Source organism: Populus trichocarpa, chromosome 4 (genome assembly GCF_000002775.5).
Source record: "Populus trichocarpa isolate Nisqually-1 chromosome 4, P.trichocarpa_v4.1, whole genome shotgun sequence".
In the NCBI taxonomy this organism is placed as follows: Eukaryota; Viridiplantae; Streptophyta; class Magnoliopsida; order Malpighiales; family Salicaceae; genus Populus; species Populus trichocarpa.
The window spans coordinates 23,937,648-23,959,972 of record NC_037288.2 but is presented as its reverse complement, the minus strand read 5'-3'; the positions used below and the strand labels follow the sequence as shown (position 1 = coordinate 23,959,972).

The 22,325-nt window shown below is 36.2% G+C and overlaps 3 protein-coding genes across 3 annotated transcripts; 1 reads left to right on the top strand and 2 right to left on the bottom strand.

Moving 5' to 3' along the window:
• Positions 1 to 197: 197 nt before the first annotated feature.
• LOC18098422 (decapping 5-like protein) lies at positions 198 to 3,636 on the top strand. The gene is made up of 7 exons (XM_006385089.3): positions 198 to 456; positions 915 to 1,015; positions 1,425 to 1,496; positions 1,585 to 2,406; positions 2,542 to 2,739; positions 2,877 to 2,984; positions 3,078 to 3,636. The coding sequence occupies exons 1-7, from the start codon at positions 309 to 311 to the stop codon at positions 3,216 to 3,218; spliced, it is 1,590 nt and encodes a 529-aa protein (XP_006385151.1). The 5' UTR covers positions 198 to 308; the 3' UTR covers positions 3,219 to 3,636.
• A 303-nt stretch (positions 3,637 to 3,939) lies between these two features.
• Positions 3,940 to 6,743, bottom strand: LOC18098421 (protein MODIFYING WALL LIGNIN-1). Its single transcript, XM_006385088.3, has 3 exons — positions 5,411 to 6,743; positions 5,106 to 5,311; positions 3,940 to 4,432 (listed from the first exon to the last, which is right to left on the bottom strand). The coding sequence occupies exons 1-3, from the start codon at positions 5,519 to 5,521 to the stop codon at positions 4,198 to 4,200; spliced, it is 552 nt and encodes a 183-aa protein (XP_006385150.1). The 5' UTR covers positions 5,522 to 6,743; the 3' UTR covers positions 3,940 to 4,197.
• A 149-nt stretch (positions 6,744 to 6,892) lies between these two features.
• Positions 6,893 to 10,766, bottom strand: LOC18098420 (long-chain-alcohol oxidase FAO4A). Its single transcript, XM_024599985.2, has 3 exons — positions 10,185 to 10,766; positions 9,583 to 9,852; positions 6,893 to 8,855 (listed from the first exon to the last, which is right to left on the bottom strand). The coding sequence occupies exons 1-3, from the start codon at positions 10,467 to 10,469 to the stop codon at positions 6,975 to 6,977; spliced, it is 2,436 nt and encodes an 811-aa protein (XP_024455753.1). The 5' UTR covers positions 10,470 to 10,766; the 3' UTR covers positions 6,893 to 6,974.
• Positions 10,767 to 22,325: the final 11,559 nt, after the last annotated feature.

The window sequence follows — 22,325 nt, the reverse complement described above, 5'->3', positions numbered from 1 at the left end:
ATTAGAAAATAGAAAAGTACAAGGATAAAAACGGAGCACCGATAACGTTATAAGGGTACAAATACAGTTTACCCCATAAAAAACAAAATACGAGCCATCCCCTTGAATTTCTGGGCTTAGAAACCGAACTATGGGCCGGCTCATTATGAATAATCCTCAGCCCTCCATCGCTCCCTCCCTCCCTCACATTCATAAATTCCGCCATTCCCCGCTAAACTCTCTCAATTTCATTTCCCCCAAAAAAACAGAAAAAGAAAAAACCGCCCCAACCGATCAGTCACAGAGAGAAGAGAACCCTAGGAAGATAAATGGCGTCGTCCTCTTCTTCGTCGTCTTCAAAAGCTGGAGAATCGTACATAGGAAGCCTAATTAGCATCACTTCTAAGTACGAGATTCGCTACGAAGGTGTTCTTTATCACATCAATCCACAAGACGCCACCATTGGCCTAAAAAACGGTGCGCTTTTATATTCTTATGTTGTCTCCCTACGTTTTCTTATTTATCACGATGAATCTGTACTTGAAAGCAAATTACACGAATAACTAATAATAATGATAATCTGGTGATATGTGGTTTCCGAGTAATTTTTGAGAGTGATGAATTTTGTTATGCTGCACGCTACTCTCTTTTTTAGTGATTTTACTGGATAATTTTGTTTTTTTTTTATGTTTTTTTTAATTAATTTAATTTATAGTGTGAATATTGAAAATAAGTTTTCTGCATTCATTTCTGGTAATACAACGCGTATTCATTTGCTCTTAGTGTGTTGTAATTTGTGGTTAGATAATATTAATGTAGATAAATTACTGTGTTCTATTGTTTGATACGGGAGATGTACATTTTTCTTTGTTTTGATGCAATATCTGGACATATTTATTTATTTGCAAAATGTTGCCTTATAAATTTTGCTGCAGTGAGGTCTTACGGAACAGAGGGTCGTAAGAAGGATGGACCACAAATTGCCCCTAGTGATAAGGTGTATGAATATATTCTATTTCGTGGAAGTGATATTAAGGTAAGCCGGGGATAATTATCTGCCTCTCGTATGGATTTTTTTTCCGGTGGCCTTTTTGTCGTAGCTTCATGTTGTTACTTCTGCGCTTTAAGAATTGAATGGCTTCTTTATTCAGTTATTTTATATGGAATTTGAGCAACTGATTAGCATCATGAATTCTCATTCGTATTCCTGTTCGGAACAGAAGATGTTAGGTTTCAGCTTTTCTTTCCTTTATTTGTTGTATGATTTATAGATAACGATGCTTTTCATACTCACCAAGTAGCCATCTAAGTGTTTCTAAGAATTTTGATATTTCAAAGCGATGCTATCACACATAGAGTTTCTGTTTCTTGTGCTAAGTGTAGGAACACTGTTTTGTGCTGTGCATGTAAATGTGCTTGCTGCAATTAATTACTGCTATTATCAGGATTTGCAAGTGCAGTCCCCACCTCCTGACCAAACAGAGGAACAGATTTACAATGACCCTGCTATCATCCAGGTTTGATCATTTGGCTTATAATGAGGAATTATGAAAGTTATGAAACTCAGTCTATTCTTATTCATTCTTCTATTCCTGTGTTCTGTAGAACCATTCTGCTTTAAGTTCTTCAACTGCAGCTGGTGTTCAGGCACAACATACGCCTGCTTTGACGACCAGAGCCTATTCTGGTGCATTGCCTTTGTTTCAGCCTGTAAATCATGTTGGCTTAACAAATCTTTCCCAGGCTACTCAAAATGCTGGTCCATCTCTTTCCATTCCAAAGCATTCACAAGGATACCATGGAATATCTTCCCAGCAGTCTATGGTTTCATCTCCCTTAATAGTTCAGAATCATATGCAGGCTCTTGGATTGCAGGAACCTCCAGTTATGGGATTGAAAAGTCCTTCAGAATGTATTACTCCTGAATCAACTGTTGCAACTAATCCATTTAATCCAATCTTTTCATCTTCCCTTTCACCGGTACAGTATGCGACTTCTCCTGACACATCATCCTTCTTATCTCTGAAGACACCTGTTCCATCTCATGCTGCATCTCTTCCTGCTAATAGATTAACCATGTCTTCGATTCCCATGACTTCGATTCCCATGTCTAGTCAAGACATCAACACAACTGAAACTCTAGCTGTTGCGGACCCCATGGCTATGCGTCCTGCCCAATCTTTGCCTTACCTCATGCCATCCTATGTTGGTTCTACTTCTAGCTCTGTGTTAACACCACTTCCATCTCTTTTAAGTCCTCATCACTTCTTACAGTCTAGGCCACCCGTGCTTTCTTCCCCACAGAAGCTGTACCCTGACCAGAAAGATGTAGCTGCTCTGACTCCTTTATCATCTACTTCTCCACCCTTGCTTTCTACTCCAGCATCTCAACCACCATTATTACCTTTGCCAGGTTCTGTACAACAGGTTGGACCTCTTTCACTCTTTCCGTTAAAGTTCTATAGAACTTTGTTACATGTATTGCCTCTCTTGCAAAAATATATGTATACATAACAGTTCTGAAGGTGCTTCCCTGCTTCTTTTTGTTGACTTTTACCGCAGCATAAATACTTGACCTCAAAATTTACAGAAGAATTCGATTTTGAAGCCATGAATGAGAAGTTTAAAAAAGATGAGGTTTGGGGTTATCTTGGAAAGGCAAAGCAAAGAGAGAAAACTGAAGGCATGGAGGATAACACAACTGATCAAAGCATGGTGGACAAAGAGGCCCCTGTTGTGGTTCTTAATCTCGATCCTAAGGTAGGTCTTTGAGTTTTTTCATTCATTAGTTAAGACACATTTATGAAACTTTAAATTACTATCTCCCAGCAGTTGAAGATTTATAAATTATTTACCTCCATTCGCAATGCTAAAACCATTATTGATTCTCTATTCAGCCTGCCTACAAGAAGGATGAATTCTTTGATACAATTTCTTGCAACATCCGCAATCAGCGGTGGAATGGGCAGAACTGTTTCTCTGAGCGAATGAAGCTGGATACTGAGGTTTGCTTGCAGGAAATGATTATTAATTTGTGCTAATAATTCACTTAAGATTGGATGATTTATTGATATTCTGACATTATTTTCTTTTATCAGACTTTTGGCAACTTGCATCTCAGACCTAATTTGGGTTATGGAGGCATCGGTTCTGGACGTGGTGATACCTATCACACCTCACGTGGTCGGGGAAGGGGATATGGTTATCGTGGGAGGGGGCGTGGGTACATTGGATTCTGATGCCATCTGATCCCATTAGTCTCCGGCTATCCATCTGCTTCTGTACATTAAATCTCTTTCCAATGTTCTACATCTACGAGTTATGGTAAAGGATATGGGACCATGGGGGACCTTTTTCTTAGAATATCCAGTTGAGTTGTCAACTAGGAACTGCAGGAATGAACACTGATGGCTAGTTCATGCTTCTTTTTTTTTGCCAATGAGCCAGCCTTTCACTTTTACTACCATAAGGAACATTGATCTTAGATGTTCGAATTAGATGTTTAGGAGCCTACTGTTCTTGTGCTTTCTTTTCTAATTAGATCAGTTGTGTTTGTCAATGCTGACAGATCCATTTTACCCATCATCTTCATTGTAATCGCGGACAGGCTTTCCTGGTATGAAGGCAGGCATTAAATCGTAAACCGTATTCTGGTGAGTAACATTGGATCTATTTGCATGTCCACAGAAATGTAATCTGTGAAATGGTTATGCTTGATATGTAGGATGTTATATGGATTTTTTTATGAGTTGAAGCTACAATTTGCTATTCACATCACTGGGATTTCCCCTCTCTCAAAAACCTCAGTTTATCCCCCTCGATTTGGATTAGCTTGCATTTTGTGTTTCCTCAACAGCTTAGCTGACTTGTTCTGACTAGTAAAAAATATTTTCTAAATTTTTTTTGCAAGAACTGTCTCAATCGTTTTGTTGAAAATTATTGCTTTTGAAAAATAGAAAGGGACTTGAAGCCTTTGCAGCATGCCTTTATTCTTTTCCTCATCTCGTCCCAACCACACAAAAGAATGGCAATCCCCTTCTCTCAGCCACTTTGCACTTTTTTTTTTGGGCATCTATACCTGTTACATGGTGGAGTTGTTCCCACTTATTGGCATGCGTATGGGGAGATTGACTCCATCTCTTCTTGTACACAAATATCAGTGCATGTGTGTGTGTGTGTTTTGTCTGTTGACGTGTATTTCCTTTTTGAGTGTGTTTTTTATCCAACTTGTGCATGCATTTTTCTACCTTGTTCTGCTTCTGCTTGTCTAAGTGTAAAGATTGCTGAACCAAGTAAGGTGGCTGTGGTAACCAAGATTAGGACCCCTGAGCCAATAAACACTCCATCTCTGACCACGTAGCATTCATGATCCAACCATCCTTTCCCATAGGCTTGCCTCCTGCTCATGCTTGTGGCTGTGCTTAGTAAAGCAACTGCAATTCCAAAGCTGATCCTGCCAAATCCATTATATTATTACTTATAACTCTGGCATGCTTCTGTTTAAGAAACTCTGGCATCACCAGCTGTCCATGTTCTTTAGAGGCTCAAATATCCTAATAACTGAGATCACTAGCACAGTGCCCCACGTTACTCTTATTTGTCTTTTTCCCCTTAAAAAATGTCATTTCATTGCCACTGGTTAGTTGCTATCTTAATTCTACAGACGAGCCATGAATTGTCAAACTTTTAGGATGTAATGACATGCGCTCTATTATAGTATCTAGATTCATTGAAGTTCTCCCTTACAAGATAGCAGGGTATCTTTACCTCACAAAATTAAATCCATAATCTCCTAAATTAGGTCAATGTCAAATCACTGTTGATCGATCCTGATTGTTTTTTTGTGCGTGTAACCATTTGTTTGTATTGTTAGCTTATAAATATATTAAAATAATATTTTTTTTATATAATTTAAAAATATATGTGAGAAAAAACGTTAACGTGGTAAGTTGGAAACATTCTTATCACTCCATCTACGAACTTAGTGATTCATTTAACCTTTCCCTAATTTAGACAACTGAGATAATCCATGTAGGAGCTAGGATGTGTATGTTTTAGCAGTGGAAAGCCGAGTGGCAACAATAGGTATATGTATAAATACACACGAGATGTGATTGATTACCTACCAGGAGAAAACCAGGAGTCCCGTGGCAATCTTTGGTTTCTTAGCCTTGGAGCTGTTACTGTTCTCTCTGTGCCGAAAAAGGGTGCAAATCATCACGTTCCCAATGACTTGAGCGATGACTAGCCATATCAGAGCTGCAATACCAAAGCCAAATGCATGGCTTTGGGGCAATTCACACAGTTTATTGCTCAATTTGAGATCCTCCTTCTGCAAATTAAACACCCCAAAACAATTAGGAAATCAATGAATTGGCTAGAATCTTTACAGTAAAGATATATAAAAAAAAGGCGAAAACAAATCAAGTACCTTGGCTTTCTTGGACTCAGCAAGAACACAAGAAACAAAAGAGACGAGGGAGAGGGAGAGGGAGACGATGATGGAGAAAATTAGCAGGAACCCATATTGATGTCTAGCCATGGTGGAGAAATAGTGTGTATCTTTCTTGGAAAAAGGGTTGGTATAAAAGAAGAAGAAGAAGAAGAATAAGAGGATTGGATGCTTTGAGCTTACTCAAGGAATAGAAAGAGAGAGTGGCGTTCTCTTGATACTGTTGGTCCTCCTCCTTGTCATCATCTTTCCTTTGAAGTAGTTGAAGCCTTCTTTCATTGCTTTGAAGGAGAGGTACCATTCCTAACTGTATCTAGGCTGTTTTGGAATATATATTTATATATGTATATATTCTCGCTAACCTTTCCTTCTTTGCCATGGAGCTGGTCAGTTGTTTAAATTTTGGTTTGCTTGCCATGGCATAAGATGACAGATCGATCCCTATAGAGACAGAGAGAGGACATAGGCTTCCATGTACTTCAAATTTACTTGATCTGGACTGTTAGTGGAAACTGAAAAGGAATCTTAGTTGTTAATATAAAATGATTATTGTTTTATATGGGCCCAAGTTGCATACATGATTCTTATCACATACACAGATAGAGACTCTCTTCTAGTGACAAAGGGATGGGAGAGGGAGAGAGGGATCCAAGGAAGGTAGCATTAGATATAGTTTCATGTGATTCGCAAGAAATTTCCTTAAAAGTTGAAAAGTCCTCCATTAAAAAATGCAACGCATCTGGGCTTTTACTTAGTAATTAGGTCCCAGGCATCCATCTTGGATAGAGATAGTTTTCTTGGATGGTCTGTTTTCCACTCACTCCGATTTGGTGTTGGTGTGCTTCTGCGATATGGCTTCGATTCTTACTCTAGGTGGTAAATACTGGGATTTGTTCCTGATGGTTTGCTTTTACCACGACTCCTGTTGCTTGGACAGCCCTTGTTTCTTCTGCTTTCATATTCCTAATTTGAAAGCTCCATCAGCTCAACGCGTCTTCAGAGGTTCTTCCAATTCCAAAATCTTGACTTCGAGTAAAAGATAGTATTCACCGTAGATTATACGGAAGAAGCTAATGGCACAACCGTAAAAACACCTCGTTAAAGAGTTCGAGTTCAAGTTGTGAAGACATAGCCCCTTGTCGGTGGCAATTCTACATCCTCGGCTCAATTCGCGGAGAATTCTTGACTTTGGCCTTAACATTGGTGGGGACTTGTCTTGGATACGCGCGGATGACGTGGACATAATGTAATCTGCCGGGAGTTAGGGGACGCCTTCTTGTCTTGCATTACTATGGAAGAGAGAGAGAGAGAGAGAGAGAGAGAGAGAAGAAGGTCATGCTGTCCTTAGGGGAAGCAGGCTGCCGCGTTCGTTTTTGGAAGGGCCAAATTGAGTTGGGATCTAGGCTTTTTTAACAAGTAAAACAATCATCTTTACCTTTGGCTATAAATAACACAGGGAACTTTGAGAGTTGCAGGAACTTTATTATACCTGCAAGATCATGAGTACATAGCAGACATATATAAATGTGAAGAGTAATACAAGTTAGTAATGAGTTCTCTTCCTAGAAAGAAGTTGCACAACTGACTGTGCAGTGCAATAAGCGATAGCTTGGACTGTGACCATTGGATTGACACCCAGAGCAGTTGGAAACACACTTGTATCTGCAACAAACAGTCCCTCTACTTCCCATGCCTCTCCCATTTGGTTCACCGCCGACTCCTTTGGATTCACACCCATCCTGCAACTCCCCATCTGATGAGCTGAACATATTTGTCCTGTTAAGTCTCTTAATGGTCTTGCACTCTCCTCTTTCACAAACCTTTCGAATTCACGGTAACTCACTTTCTTCACGTTTAAGCTCTTCCCTGTGCTGTGATGTGTTCCGATCTCCTCAGCTCCTGCAGCTGCCAGTATCCTCAGTGTCTTCTCTAGCCCTTCCTGTAGATTCTTCTCGTCTTCAGCATCCATTCTGTAATTTATTGAGCTTGGCGAATTCACGGTTCCCGATCCTCTATCTCTTGCCAGAGCAAATACATGGGCAGTTCTTGAGAACCTGCACATCCTCCTTTTCATATCAGCTCCAGAAATCCATGGAATTAGACCCGAGAACATACCAGGATGCAATGATGGCGTCTGTATCACTGCCCCATATCCAGACTTGTTAACATTTGCAACAACTGTTGACATTGCTGTCATTATCCCTCCTTCATAGCTCTTCTTCTGTTCCTCTGGCCACGCCGTGGTTGAAATAGGTGCTTCTGGGAAGTAGCCCCATGCCATTGTGACTGGATGGAGGTGTAAGTGTTTACCAATGTTGGCATTCTTTAAGCCGCTTGCTTTTAGCAATGCAGGAGTGCTGAGAGCACCACCGGCAACAATAGTCACCTTGGACTCAACCACACACAAGTCTTTCATTCCATTGTATTCGAATCCAAAAGCTACTCCCGATGCAGTACTTCGATCCTTCCCTTTCTTTCGCTCATGCAAGACCTTAATAGCCTCACATCCAGGAAGAATTGCACCGTTACCTGAATTCACCATGTCCTTTAGCCATGTCTCACAAGTGCCCTTCTTTCTTCCATCCTTGCAGCCAAAACAACACCAGCCACAGTAATGATCCGGCACAGAATTTCGAGGAATAGTGTTTACAGGATAGCCCAATTCTTCACACCCTCTTCTTAAAACAGCACTATTGAAACCTTCCTCATCAATATCAGATTGAACTCCCATTTTCTCACACACAGCATCCAATGCTTCTTTGTATAATTTACTGTCAAATAACTCAAGGTCGTAGGTTTCGCTCCATTCATTGATCACATGTTGCGGGGTCTTAATTGAAGCTGACCAATTGATTGTGGAACCTCCACCAACAGTAGAGCCTGCAAGAACTACCACTCCCATATCATCGCTTGCTAACATACCTGCACCTAAATACATTTGATCCATTGAGGGCCCTTCAAGAAGTGAGAGATTGTTTCTAGCAAAATAGTTTCCTTTCTCCAAGACAAGCACTTTATAACCAGCTTTTGCTAGAACCCCAGCAACCACACCACCACCAGAGCCAGAACCAACTACTACTGCGTCACATTTGATGACTAAACTAGGATTACTAGTAGAAAAGTCCCGTGACGAGTCAATGTCTTTCCCGCGACGAATGGAGACAGGGAATCCAATCTGACGCAGGGAGTCTGCAACTCTATCCCTTGGAAGGTTGAGATCAACGAGGCCTCTGTAAAGAGGTCCGAAGAGATGCTCTTCTTTGCAGTCATGTTGATCATCATCATCATCATCATCATCATCTTTTAGACTTGCATATAATGTTTCTGGCAGCCCGCAGGTTTGTGTTTGTCTTTTGAGTGCTGCTGGGTCAGGCCCTGGATAGCCTATGGCTTTCCATGTCAGGTTCTCATTCTTTTCATCCACCTGAAAATCAATGGATAGTCGTAAGGTTATATATATATATATATATTGAAAAACGAGAGGCTAAGAGCTAAAAAAACCAAGGGGCAAAATTACAACCCACAAAGATGGGGTAAAGCTAGCACAAGCTGAAACCCAAGCCAAGCCCAAGCACGTTCAACATGAGCCCAACTCGACATCTTTCTTTATATATTTTTTGGATTTTCCCCCTAAAAACCTTTTCGAGCCTTTTCCACATTCGAAAATTGATGTCGGTCCAAAACACACATGGTCTATATTATTAAATCTTATCTAAAAAAAGTATCTATCACCTTCATTTATTTATTTACTATGAAACATATATAATTAAATAGAATAGATTATGTATAGATATAAGGATTTGTTGTAATTTTTTTTTGAATATATATGATGGATGATTTCAGCTCTATTTATTTGATAAATTAATATATATATGAGGCATTAAATATATGTTTGACTCTCGAGTATTCCGCGCTTGTCATGATAAGGAAATATTGAATTAAATCCGGCCCTTAATTACCTTTTCGAAGCAGGGACAACACCATTGGATTATATATCAATCTTGATTTAATTTAATTACAAGCAAGAAGGCCGATATTAATTAAGATTAGTATCCTGCATGTTTATCCAAATCTTTTTTTTTCTTTTTTTATAAAGAATGTATCAGAAATAAATATTCAAGTAGTAATTAAAAGTGCATATAATTATATACCTGAGAGAAAAACACGAGTGGGATGACGAGCTTGATGGATTTGAAGAGCATCCTGAGGAGATAGAAAAAGCTGGTAGCCCAGGAAAACACTATCTGCTCCCTCTTGCTTTGAGAGATTTGAGAAAATCTCAGGAAGTAGGGAAAAGAAGGTGAAATGCTGGGCAATCCACACAATATGAAGGTACCGATCCATGTAGATAACAAATATAGCGTCAGTCTTATCAGCCACTTCTTTGGATGCTGCACCCTATCACAAAACAACTCTCCTACCTGCACCACCATGTTTGCTCAAATAGTAAAGAAACACTTTGCGTTGCGTTGCGTTGCGGTTTGAGAAAATATATTATAAAAAATATACATGTAAATTAGTTTCAAAACGACGCAAGATTCAGCTAGCTTATTGGATGCACATATATATATATATATATATATATTAATTTATACAAGAAAAGAAAAGGAAATTTAGTTCAACCAACCTTAATATAATTTGTTAAAAACAAAAATGCATGGCCGCATGTGTATGTATGTGTAAATTAAAAAGGGTGCAAAATGAATGGGTTGGTAGCTAGGGTAGTTACGAAGTTAAGAAAAGGATGTCATACACGTTGAGGAGTTCCGGCCATGGAAGCAGAAGATTGATAAAAAGTAGAGATGCTATTGGTGGAGCCATCATCGGCGGAGGCGGCCATCATACTGCTATTATAAACGGATGGGAAAAGGGTGTCGCAGATAGCAGTGAGGGACTCCATTTCTCGGGAAGAGAGTGAGTTGACATACGAGCACGTCGACTGCTTCTCTCCCCCCACAAACAGTCCTTGTGTGTCAATGCTCCCCAAATCAATCACCATCGGTGCTTCTTCCTGCTGCTCCTTTTTTACCTCCTCCATCTTCTACTACAATTAAGCTAAAATCAAAGAAGGCTGTGTTTCGCTGTAGTTTAGCAAGCCAGTGAGCAATATTTATCTCATAAAACTATATAGCAGTACTATACGTGCAAGGTTATAGTTGTTTTTAGCTTATAAGTGCATATAATTAACGTGTGAGCAAGTGATCATGAAGAAAGCTTGTAGCTTTACACACATATATATAGGAAGAGGAAGTAGCTATAGACCAAGTAGAAGTGAGGATTAGAGAGTGTGGAAACGTAGAGGACATGAGAAACCAGCTTGTGATGACGATGGTGTCAGCCAAACTGGCCCCTTGAAAATTCAATTCTGCTATTACAAGGACACATCTAATTAAAATGCTATCAGTTGCCGTCTGCCAGCAATAAATTATCCCCTGTTTAATTAAACACAGCTAGCCACACAACTTGCCCTTTTCTTTCTTTGTTTTTTCTCCGTTTGATGGTGAGTGTAGACGAGTATTTTAAGAGAACTAGATTTAATATTAATTTATACATAAAAATAAGAGAGGTTAATTATAATTTCATTTAGAATTCAATCCTTGATACTTAAAATGATCTTAAAAATGATTTTTTTATTAAATTAAATTAATAGGGTTCTAAACATATTGGAGATATTTTTTAACAAATTTAAATATATATCTTCTCCATGGTATGATTTAATAATTTTTATTGTAAGTACTGGTCTCAAAATTTAATCTTAAAAAAACAAAAATAAAAACGATAACAAGTTGTTTTAACCATCAAACCAACCACGCAGCAACTTGCCACACTACACCTGAACTCACCTTACAATAATGGATGCCACTGGACCAACTTAAGATAAACTATTCAACAGGTCTTTACTATATATATATATATATATATATGTGGATCATATATAGGTCAGAAACAGCTAGCCCTATACTAACCAGTCCTTGATTAAATATTTCATTGCCTTGACTATATAGAGCCCACCTTTGGCTTGGTTATGCTCTACTCCACGTGTATGTATATATATTAATTAGGTATGTATGAGCACTAATCAATGAATAGATTCCATTAGAATGGTGGAACTTAACTTGTGTTTTGTGGGCTACGCTACCTAGCAAGGTGTCTCTTCTGTAAGTACAAAAGCAGCTCTATTTCTTCACTGATCGCTTCTTTTTTTGGTATATCCATTCTTACTTGTCGACCTCTTACTCTTTAGGCACAAAAGCTACTCGTGGACACAGATTTGTATGATAATGATAATAATTGCGACCCATCGAACTAATGTTAATCGAATACTCGGCAAGAAAACTATATTCTTATGATCAAGCGTTTCACACAGCGGTAGCTTTTACTTTTTGAATTATCTTTTCGTTTGGCTGAAATGGGGAATATGAAATGGATGGATGGTATTGAAAGTTTATCTGGAAATTAAAGACGATTAAAGTTATCCAACAGCTTCTTAACTTACTCGACTGATATTGGGGTTACATTAATATCACAGTACAGAAAGAAATGGATATGTGGGACTTGGGAGAGTGACAGACAAGGGACTTACACAGTCAAGGCTTACAGCAACATAATAGAATTTCCAGGTACATCCCCATTCACATCACTACCATGGAGAAGATTAGCTGCTTCTCCAAGACAGTTATTATACGGGCCCTTTTAGCACGATGAAATTTAATGAATTTGAGCCAAGCAGTATATCCTTTTCGTGAGGAAGAAAGTACTGAGCATGTTAATCACTCTTTTCTACTTTGCCTTGAGTCCTGGAGGATCTGGCAACGTTTTCAGAACTGGTTTGGTATTATCTGGTGTATGCTGAAAACCATGGATCAAGAAGTTTTGCAGCGGAGCGTAATGGTTAAAGGGAAGTTCCAGTGAAGAGCATTCATAATGCTATCATATGTAATTCTATGGGGGTATTTGGAATGTAAAAAACAAGTTTTTTTTTCTTTTTCTTTTTGAGAATAAAACACAAGATTAGAATGTAATGTTTCAGCTCATCCTTCATCGTCGTTGAGCTCTCTGGTTGAAAGTCATAAATGGTAATTTCTCATATAATAGAAATGATTTATTTAAATGTCCTAATGGTATTTTGAAAACTATATAATGAGTGTTTGGTGTATAAGTTTTAGTAATTGATTGTCATTTCTTCTACAAATTTTTATATATGTTGTAATTTTCAATATCTTTGTTAATATGATATATCATGTTCTTAAAGGTATTTTGGTTTAATCATTAATTATTATATAAAAAAATATTTTTTAAAATATTTTTTATCTATTAAATTAATAATTTTAGACGATTTGAATTATTTTCACGTATTGATGTCAAAAATAAAATAAAAATCACCAAAATTAATGGTTTTTAACTTGTTTTATGTTTTATTTCTGTATTACTTTAAATTAATCATTATAATATTATCAAGTCAATGAAACATTCATAAGTGATCTTGCTTATTAAAGTAGAAGGGTGGAAGTTTATATCACAAGGATAAGTTCTTATTGGTGGTAATTAATAGATAAATGAGTGTAGTAGTGGTGAATGTATCCTCTCTTTTATTCCGGCTACTTGGTGGGTCTCGTAGAGATATATTGTACATCAATATTTATAATATCAAAAGAATATTGAAACCAAAACTGTAAATGAGATTTATTTTTTGTTAATTATTTTTTTTACATTTAAATGTTGAAATTAAAGTGTATAACTATTATTCAGTTTAATTAAAAAAACATTATTATTTTTATACTTGAGGGCTTCTTGAATATGAATATTTATAATATCAAAATAAATATCAAGATCTAGACACATGAAACTAAAATATATAGCTAATGTGAGATTAATTCTTCTAAATTAATTTATTGAAAAATATGATTGTTGGGATTAAATTGAATAGTAATAATCCGGTTAAATTAAAAAAAAATCTATAAATAAACTTGTTACTGCATGAAAACAATATAAAAAGATATATTTTCCCTTTCGTCTTTTCTTGTATTTTTTTTTCCTAGAGAGTTTAGAAGCCTAGTACTTGTACGTTGTACTGCGAATGTGCTGCTGGACAGATATATACCTTAAGAATAATAATGTTTATTAGATTTTTTTTTTCCTGTTTCTTTATCTTTATACCAAATTTCTCCAACAATATATGAAAAGGACATATCAAATTATTAACCTTCAAAATTATATTATGCATATTAATTTATTTTCAGACACACACTCGTACACGTGCATGCAGGCAGGAGTACTGGAAAGAGCTACACATGCTGATGCTGCTGCCTCCTCAAATCCGACGATTCATCGTGAGGAAAAGTCTAGTCGAGGCTAATGGCAGGGACAATGGACGTGCCTGAGTTCTAAATTAATTAGGTTTGCAGGGAGGGTCTGCATCCCAAAGTAATTATTAGTCTGCAGCTCCATTGTTCTTTTCACTTGACACCAACGTATATCATCTCCAGTGCCTCCCGACTCAAGAGCTTTAATATTAATGATTGTCGGCAATTTCGAAATTCAATTATTCCACAAATTAGTTAATGCCAACCGTTTCCGATCGAACAATCAACCATATATTTATTTTAATTATAGTTTCCTTTTTATCCTTGTTTAACTTTAATTATTTCAAGATATTTAGAGCGTGTTTAAGAGTGAGGTTATGATTGTAGTTGCTTTTCAAAATATTTTTCATTCAGAAATACATCAAAATAATATTTTTTTTAAAAAACATTATTTTTGACATTAGCACATCAAAATGATCTGAAAACACCAATAAAATATTAATTAAAGCAAAGAAAAAAAATAAAATAAAATTCAAATTTTTTCAAAATCGCTTTTGATACGCAAAAACAAACAGGGTCAGACATGTTTAAAAGCGCTTTTGATTAAATTTCCTTTTAATCAAACCGCCTCTTTCTTTCTTTCTTGAAATGTTAAATGTTAATTGTAGATTAAACATACACACTCATGCACCGAGTCCATCACCATGTTCGTTTGTTTGTGTGGTTAGGTTGTGTTTTATCTGATCACAAACTCTAATAAAACAATGATGTGGTTATACTTGAGTCTCACTGGGAATTTTCTCATGAACTTTAATAAAAAAAAAAACCTAATTTCCGAACATCAAAGATATTGCCAAAGACATAATTTCTCAGTTGCACATTTAAACATAAGTTAAGAAGAAATAGGAGGCTTAACATATTAGTTGGCCAACTTTTTTTTATTTATATGTGTAAGACAATATACAATAGTAAAGGTAGATATTATAACACTAAAGTAGTCCTATAATATATATATATACACCCCCTCAAGCCGAAAGTGGAGGATCGACCCAAGGCTTGAATTCAAAAGCAGTAAAAGAAGTGGTAGGAAACGGCTTAGTAAAAACATCTACAAGTTGATCATGAGAAGAGATAAAAATGAATCTGAATCTCTTTTTTTGCAGCCCTATCTCATATAGAATGATAATCAGCCTCAACATGTTTAGTACGAGCATAAAAAATAGGATTCACAGACAAATAAGTAGCACCAAGATTATCACACCAAATGGTAGGAGCAGAGGCCGAAGGGATCTGCAGATTTGTCAATAAATACTGAAGTTAGATAACCTCAGCAGTATCGTCTGTTAAGGCTTTACACTCATCCTCAATAGAGGAGCAGACAACTGTGCGTTGGTTGCTTAATTTCCATGAAATCATTGTGTGACCAAAGAAAACAAGGTAATCACCTGTAGGCTTGCGATCATCAATGTTACTGCCCAATCTGCATCCGTAAAACCATGTAAAGCAAAGAAGGAACTGCGAGTGATATGTAAACCATAAGATGTCATACCTTGAAGATAACACAGAATGCATTTAACGATAGTCCAATGAGAATTTGTAGAAGCACGTATAAACTGAAAAACTCTATTAACAACAAAACAGATGTCTGACCTCATAAAGGTGAGATATTGAAGAGCACTAATGATTTGACGAAGCTATGTAGGATCAGATAACAAGAAATCAGACAACACGATAACTTTGGAGGTAGAAATAAGAGTATCAACAAGTTTGCAAGAGGTCATATCAGCTCGAGTAAGGATATCGAGAATATACTTATGTTGTCGTAACATCAGACCCATACTGTTGAACTGAACCTCAAAGCCTAAAAAATAATAAACAACATCTAAGTCGTGAAGCTTGAACTCTAAGCTCAGCAATTAAATTAGGTGGTGAAGCATAGTAAAGTCGTTACCCGTAAGCAGAATATCATCGACACAAACTAGAAGATAAAAGATATCAACACCCACAGACAAGACAAATAAGGAAGTGTCAACCTTGAAAGAGTTAAAGCCAAGAGAAAATAAAAAATCACTTAAACAAGTGTGCCACGTCTGTGGGGCCTGTCTCAAACCATATAGAGACTTATGTAACCAGCATACATGAGAGGGAATGACAGAGTCAGCAAAACCTAGAGGTTGTTTCATGTAGACCTTTTTAGCAAGAACTCTATTGAGGAAGACATTATGGATACTGAGTTGATGAATCTTTCAACCACACAAAACCACAATGAAGAAGACTAACCTGACAATCACCTACTTAATGACAAGATTGAAGGTCTCAGAGTAATCAATGACTTCTTACTAAGTAAAACCTCTAGCAACTAATCGTGTCTTATATCGCTCAATGCTGCCATCTACATGACGCTTTATCATGTACACCCAATGACTGTCAACAACATTCATTGAAGGATGAAAATGAACCAAAGACTAGGTGTTGTAAGAGCACAAGGCTTGAATTTCATCTCGTATAGCACCATGCCAAGCCTTATACCTGTCAGCATCAGAGAATGTAATGGGTTCATAGTTGGGAGGAGAGATTGCCCGATAAATAAGTACAACAGAGGTGTTGTAGATGTCGTTAGATGTGCGATCTTGGGCAGTTGTAGACAAAAAACCATAGGATGCTAACAAGCAGTAGGACGAGATGGAGGAAAACTTGAACCTGTAAGCTATTGGAGAGGATAAGAGGAGAGATTAATAATGAGTTGCAGATCGACTGAAGAACCCGACTGAGGTGTTGAGCTTGCAGCAGCAGAGCTTGGAGAATCTGTGGCAGAACCAGGAGTTTCTACAGTAAAAGACCTAGAAACATGCAACTCTAAAGGAGGAGAACCTATTCCTGCAAAATAATCATTAGAGAAACAAGCAGATGGTGACATAAAGACAGGGCTGGGTTACGGTTGCATGGTGGTAGATATGGTTGGAGGGTAGGCTATCTGGTTTGGTGGTCTGCTGGTGTGATGGACCGACGGGGCATTAGGGTAGAAATTTTGGGAAGTAATCAGGGTTGACAAGTGTGTAGGCTGTATAGAATGAGATGAGGTGTTAGGGTATTATGCTATCTGTTCAGATTTTGCAAAAAGACACATATTTTTATGAAACCGGAAATGAAAGGAGACATAAACACGTTGAGATGTTAAATCAAGACAGTGATAACCAAGATGAGAGGAATTATATACCTAAGAACACACATGGAGATGAATGAAAATTCAACTTGTGAGCATGATATGGAAGCAAAAAAGGAAAACAAAGACACCCAAAAGTACTCAGAAAATTATAATTAAGAGTACGATGAAACAAACACTCAAAAGAATATTGACTTTGAAGGACAAGAGTAGGCATGCGATTGATAATATATACTGATGATTCAAATGTATAATTCCAAAACCATGATGGAACACTACATTGTCCTAAAAGGGTAAGGCCACTTTTGATAATATATCGATGGCGACACTCAATGGTGCCATTTTGCTCATGTGCATGAGGAAAAATTAACCTGTGATGAATACCAATAGTCTGAAAGAAACTATTTAACTAAGAATATTCAGCACCCCAATCTGTTTGAATAAATTTAATTTTGCATGAAAACTGACGCTCAACAAGCACTTGAAAATGATGGAATGTAGAAAACACATTATATTTTGCAATAAGAAGATAATACCATATATGTTTTCTATGTGTATCGATAAAAATAACAAAGTAACGAAAACCATCGAAGAAAAACATAGGAGCGAAGCCTTAAACATCACTAAAGATTAAATCAAGTGAAGTAGTAGTTTTGTAACCCGTAGGTTTCAATGATAAACGTGATGACTTGCCTACTAGACAAGCTTGACATTGAACAAGAGAGTGTCTAGAAATACAAGCTATTTTTTTTGGAAGTTAAAAAAATTAAAAACACATGAAGTAGGATGACCCAATCGATGATGCCACAGATCAACAGTTGCAGAAACGTAAGGAGACCTGTAAGCTTAAGGAATGGACGTGGCAGAAGACTCAGATAGAACATTGAGACCATTGTTACTCTCACCGGAAAAGAGCACTGTTTTGGTAGTGAGATCTTTTACATAAAACATGAATGCATGAAATTCAAAATAATCATTATTATCACGAAAATATTTCTTAACAAGAAGTAGTGATTTGGTAATATGAGGAACATGAAGAATGTTAGATAAGGTAAAAGTGCGTTTTGAGAAATGTAACATGGTATGTCCAATATTAAATATAGAAAAGCCTTTATCATCACCAACATAGAAATAATCATTATTGAGATAGGGTGCAGATTTGATCACAATTGCAAGATTAAGTGTGACGTGTTGGTTCGCATCAGTGTCCAAGAATCAAATAGAAGCAGAAACATTACCAACAACAAGATCAGCAAAAAGCTATTGTTCATTGCTGCAACACTGAGCGTATTCAGAGGCTGTATGGTTGAAGAAGAAGTAGAGCTGGCACTTGACATTATACTCAAAGGACCGATAAGGAGACCACTGTAAAGAACCAGATGATCTTCTCTTCTGCTTCTAGTCGGTGGGAGCAAAGCCCTGAAAGCTACAAAAATCAGACATGTGTTAGTGGCTGTTGCAATTGCTGTTGGGACGCCATTTGCCATGATAACGACCTCTGTTACGGCTGAATGTGGGGCTGTGCTGATACTAGGCAAGATGGGCAGAAGGCAGCATAGACGACATGGGAAGCAGAGAGGGGTTAACAACTATGAATTGAAGGGAGGTCTTGTGTAGAAACTCATGGGTAAGGAGATGACTATGAAGATCAGCATATGACAACAGTACTGCCTTGGTCGCGAGGATGGTTACCAAGTCTTTGAACTCACCACGGAGGCCATGAAACACATAGAGGTTGAAATCTTCAAGAGATATTAGTCGGCCAGTAGCAGTCAATTCATCAAATAGGGTTTTTAATTGTTGCATATACATAGCAACCGAAGCATCACCTTGTCGAAGATCGTGAAAAGACCCATGAAGTTGCATAATGTGAGAATTAGACGGAGAGGCGAGAGTTTGCTCAAGAGTGCGCCAAACACAATGAGAGGTCTGAAAATCTACCACATGATGCAATACATTCATTGAAAGAGAGGAGAATAACACACTCAAAATAAGTTGATCATGTTGCTTCCAATGAAGAAAAGAGGCGTTGATTGTCAAAGGAGAACCAACAAAACTGTCAAAAACATGAGAAGGAGAACACAACATGGAGCCATCAACAAAGTGGAAGACACCCTAACCAAGAAGATATGACTTCATTTGCATTCGTCATAGAGATAATTGATGTTCATAAGCTTCAATGAAATAACTTGTTGAGTGTTGGACAAAACAACTATAACTAGAGTTGAGGCCCCTATAATATGAAGAGGAATGACAAAAATATGAGAAGATGAACCATTGTCATGCTCTGCAAGAGAGGGAGACAGTTACTGTGGGAAGGGGAAGGGGCTACCGGTAATAGCCTGTGAGTGGTCGGCTGGCCAGGAAGTAGTGCCAATTTGGTGGAGGGAGAAGTCGGTAGCAGCATCAGAGTACATAAGAAAGAGGGAGATATAAGTTTTGATGTGTTAAGGTTCTGATACCAAGTTGAGAAAAAATAGGAGGCTTAACCTATTAGTTTACTAACCTTTCATATTTATATGTGTATGTCAATATACAATAGTAAATATAGAGATTACAATACTAGAGTAGTGCTATAATATTTTCTATATATATACATTCCATAATACCATATAACAAAGATGAAATTATTTTTTATATTGAGTTTCAACTATTTTTTCATCAAAATTTGAATTTGTTTTGCTACAGATTAAATTTTTTAGTACTTTTAGATCATTTTAATATGTTAATATTAAAATAAGTTATAAAAAATATTATTTTAATATATTCTAAATAAAAAAATACTTTGAAAAAAATTACAAATATAATACAAGCACCCGAAGAAACACCCTTTCACAGTAGCCAGCACGTACGCAGAAGAATCCAAAGAGGATCCACAATTCAAAAAACAGAAACCAGAAAGTCAGGCAAGGTGGTAGCATGCATGTCATGGTGGCTATCCCATCGTGATCAGTAAAAGGCTGCTGATCTTCAAGGTTCATAATTGTGTTTCTATTTTCAACGGTATCAGAGCTTTCCAACATATTAACGGTCTTTAATTGCCCAACAAACACCTAATAATTTATTGTTGGCGTTGACAAAGTTTTTCGTTATAATTACCCTTCAGCTATCTGATCCAGTCGGAGTCACTAATCTAATCTGGCTGAAAAGACGTTCAAAAAGACAATAAATTGAAAAAGCTGCTTGCATTTAGTGTTTTATAGTATACATATATATTTTTTATTAACATAAATATTCGATTAATCCTATATATTAATTAATTAGCAAGTAGTAGTTAGCCTCTTAGTCAACTTTTAATTAAAAATATCTCTCTCTCGTACTAATTAATATTTATTACTGCAGGCTTTGATTTAATTTCAACAGAAAATTAATTAATGAAACAATTTCTCCAATGTCTACTTGTGTTTTCCACTTGATTTGCTGACAAAAGATTGCAATTAGTGGATGTGACTAGTGATTGCTTTGTTTTTGGAATTCTCTTATGACGATTGTGATGAATATTATTAGTAGATGAATTGAAAAAGGTCCATGGCTATAAAGTAAGATACCAGTGGAACTCAACGCAGTGGTGGATCCAAAAATAAATCATTATTTTTAAAAGATCATATAAATGAAATTGAAAAGATCCTTTCGTTTTTTTTTTTTTTTTTTTATAAATATCCATCCTGAAATCCTTGAATTATTAAAGGGAAGAGACTATAGGGTTATTTCAGAGAGATTTTTTAAGTAGATTAAATATTTATCCTTAATCAAATTATTTGTTAAATTATATATACTTGATGAGGATCGCTAATCCAATAATTTCTTGAAAGGCAAAAGATTTTTTAAGAAGCTGTTAGCAGCTGCTTTCTTCCCTCTCCATGGTTATGATTAATTAAAGCATTGCTATGACTTAATTTTTGGTTATTAGTTCTTCTATAAATATTTTTTTAAAATAAAATAAATTTGATAAACATATCAGACTCAAAGTACTTGCACTTGACAGTCAACTAATCTCAAGGTAACATGCATCTAGCGAATATGTCAGACCTAAAAAACTTGAACTTGATGGTCAATCAAGTCCAAGATAACGTGAATCTAGCGAAACATGGGTCTGGCGAGCATGCCAGATCCAAAGAACTTGGACTTGACCGTTAACCAAGTCCAAGATAACATGAGTTTGACAAATATGTCAGATCCAAAAAAAATTAGACTTGGTAGTCAACCAAGTCCAAGGTAACGTGGGTCTAGTGAACATGCCAGATCGAGAGAATTTGGACTTGATAGTCAGCCAGGTCTAAGAAAATATGGGTCTGACAAATATGTCAAATCCAAAGAATTTAGAAATTACCAAGTTCTAAGGTTATATGTCTGATCTTGTACGATTTTCTACAATATAAATATTAAAGATATGATAAACCGTCATGCCTCTTCATCTAGAATAATTGTTCATATTAAAATAATGATTTTCTTATACTTATACGTGCATACAAGGTCTCTTAAAAGGATATACTATATTTACTATCTCTTTAATGATATGTAAGAAAAAATTTTCTTTCATTAATGTCGCTAAAAGCAAAGGACTTTCTAGTTTTTTCCTTGTCTAAAAACAACAAGATTTATGAGTATAAATATCCTCTTAACCATTCAGGTAAAGGGTTCATAACTTTTCATCTCATGAGATAAAGATATATAGATTTCAAAGCATTAATCAACTTAAAACTCAAGAATAAATATCTTTGTTCCTTGAATTTAAAACTCTTTTAAATCATTTATTGTCTTAAGTTATTTAATATATTTTCCATAAATATACTGATTTTATTATTGGAGGATCTTTAAGTCCCCCGATTATAACTATTTTTGTAGGCATTCAAATTTGTCCTATAAGCCCGAAGTTCCTTAAATTTAAAAGAAAAATTACAAGCACTTGAATACATTAATTAATCATTATCTTAAACACTAAATAACTTTTTAGTTAAATATCTTGAATTTTAAAATATAATTAATAGGTTAAAATATACTTGAACTACGGCTGAAAGGGACTGCTCCAATGTTAATTTATATGGTGAGGCTCCAATATGTATACCTAGCTAGGGGGTGGTGATCAAACAATATTTAATTTACGAATTAGCTTTTTCCTTCATTCTTTAATACTCTCTCTAATTGGGTTGGTTTTTTTTAATTAAATATTAAGGAAATTCTTTGAGTTAATTTACATGTAATGGAGATTAAGTTTCACTCTAAGCGATCTTAATTTATCCTTCACTTTATTATATATATATAATTACAAAATTAATAATTTATTAATATTTATATCAACTATATACGAGCGTTATATATGTTGCTTTCCTTTCAAATCCATCTGCTTGTGAATTTTGAATTATGTCAACAATAATTTAATTTGACAGCAATGATCTGGAGACAATACCTCATGTACATCACATATGAT

What these genes read in the sequence shown, in the direction of transcription:
- LOC18098421 (XM_006385088.3), bottom strand. Translation starts at nt 5,521, where the DNA reads ATGGCTAGACATCAATATGGGTTCCTGCTAATTTTCTCCATCATCGTC. An exon ending in CTGAGTCCAAGAAAGCCAAG is followed by an intron (nt 5,312 to 5,410) that starts GTACTTGATTTG and finishes TTTAATTTGCAG; the next exon opens with AAGGAGGATCTCAAATTGAG. An exon ending in GGACTCCTGGTTTTCTCCTG is followed by an intron (nt 4,433 to 5,105) that starts GTAGGTAATCAA and finishes TGGATTTGGCAG; the next exon opens with GATCAGCTTTGGAATTGCAG.
- LOC18098422 (XM_006385089.3), top strand. Translation starts at nt 309, where the DNA reads ATGGCGTCGTCCTCTTCTTCGTCGTCTTCAAAAGCTGGAGAATCGTAC. An exon ending in ATGACCCTGCTATCATCCAG is followed by an intron (nt 1,497 to 1,584) that starts GTTTGATCATTT and finishes TGTGTTCTGTAG; the next exon opens with AACCATTCTGCTTTAAGTTC. An exon ending in GAATGAAGCTGGATACTGAG is followed by an intron (nt 2,985 to 3,077) that starts GTTTGCTTGCAG and finishes TTCTTTTATCAG; the next exon opens with ACTTTTGGCAACTTGCATCT.
- LOC18098420 (XM_024599985.2), bottom strand. Translation starts at nt 10,469, where the DNA reads ATGGAGGAGGTAAAAAAGGAGCAGCAGGAAGAAGCACCGATGGTGATT. An exon ending in TGGCCGGAACTCCTCAACGT is followed by an intron (nt 9,853 to 10,184) that starts GTATGACATCCT and finishes ATGGTGGTGCAG; the next exon opens with GTAGGAGAGTTGTTTTGTGA. An exon ending in CACTCGTGTTTTTCTCTCAG is followed by an intron (nt 8,856 to 9,582) that starts GTATATAATTAT and finishes ATTGATTTTCAG; the next exon opens with GTGGATGAAAAGAATGAGAA.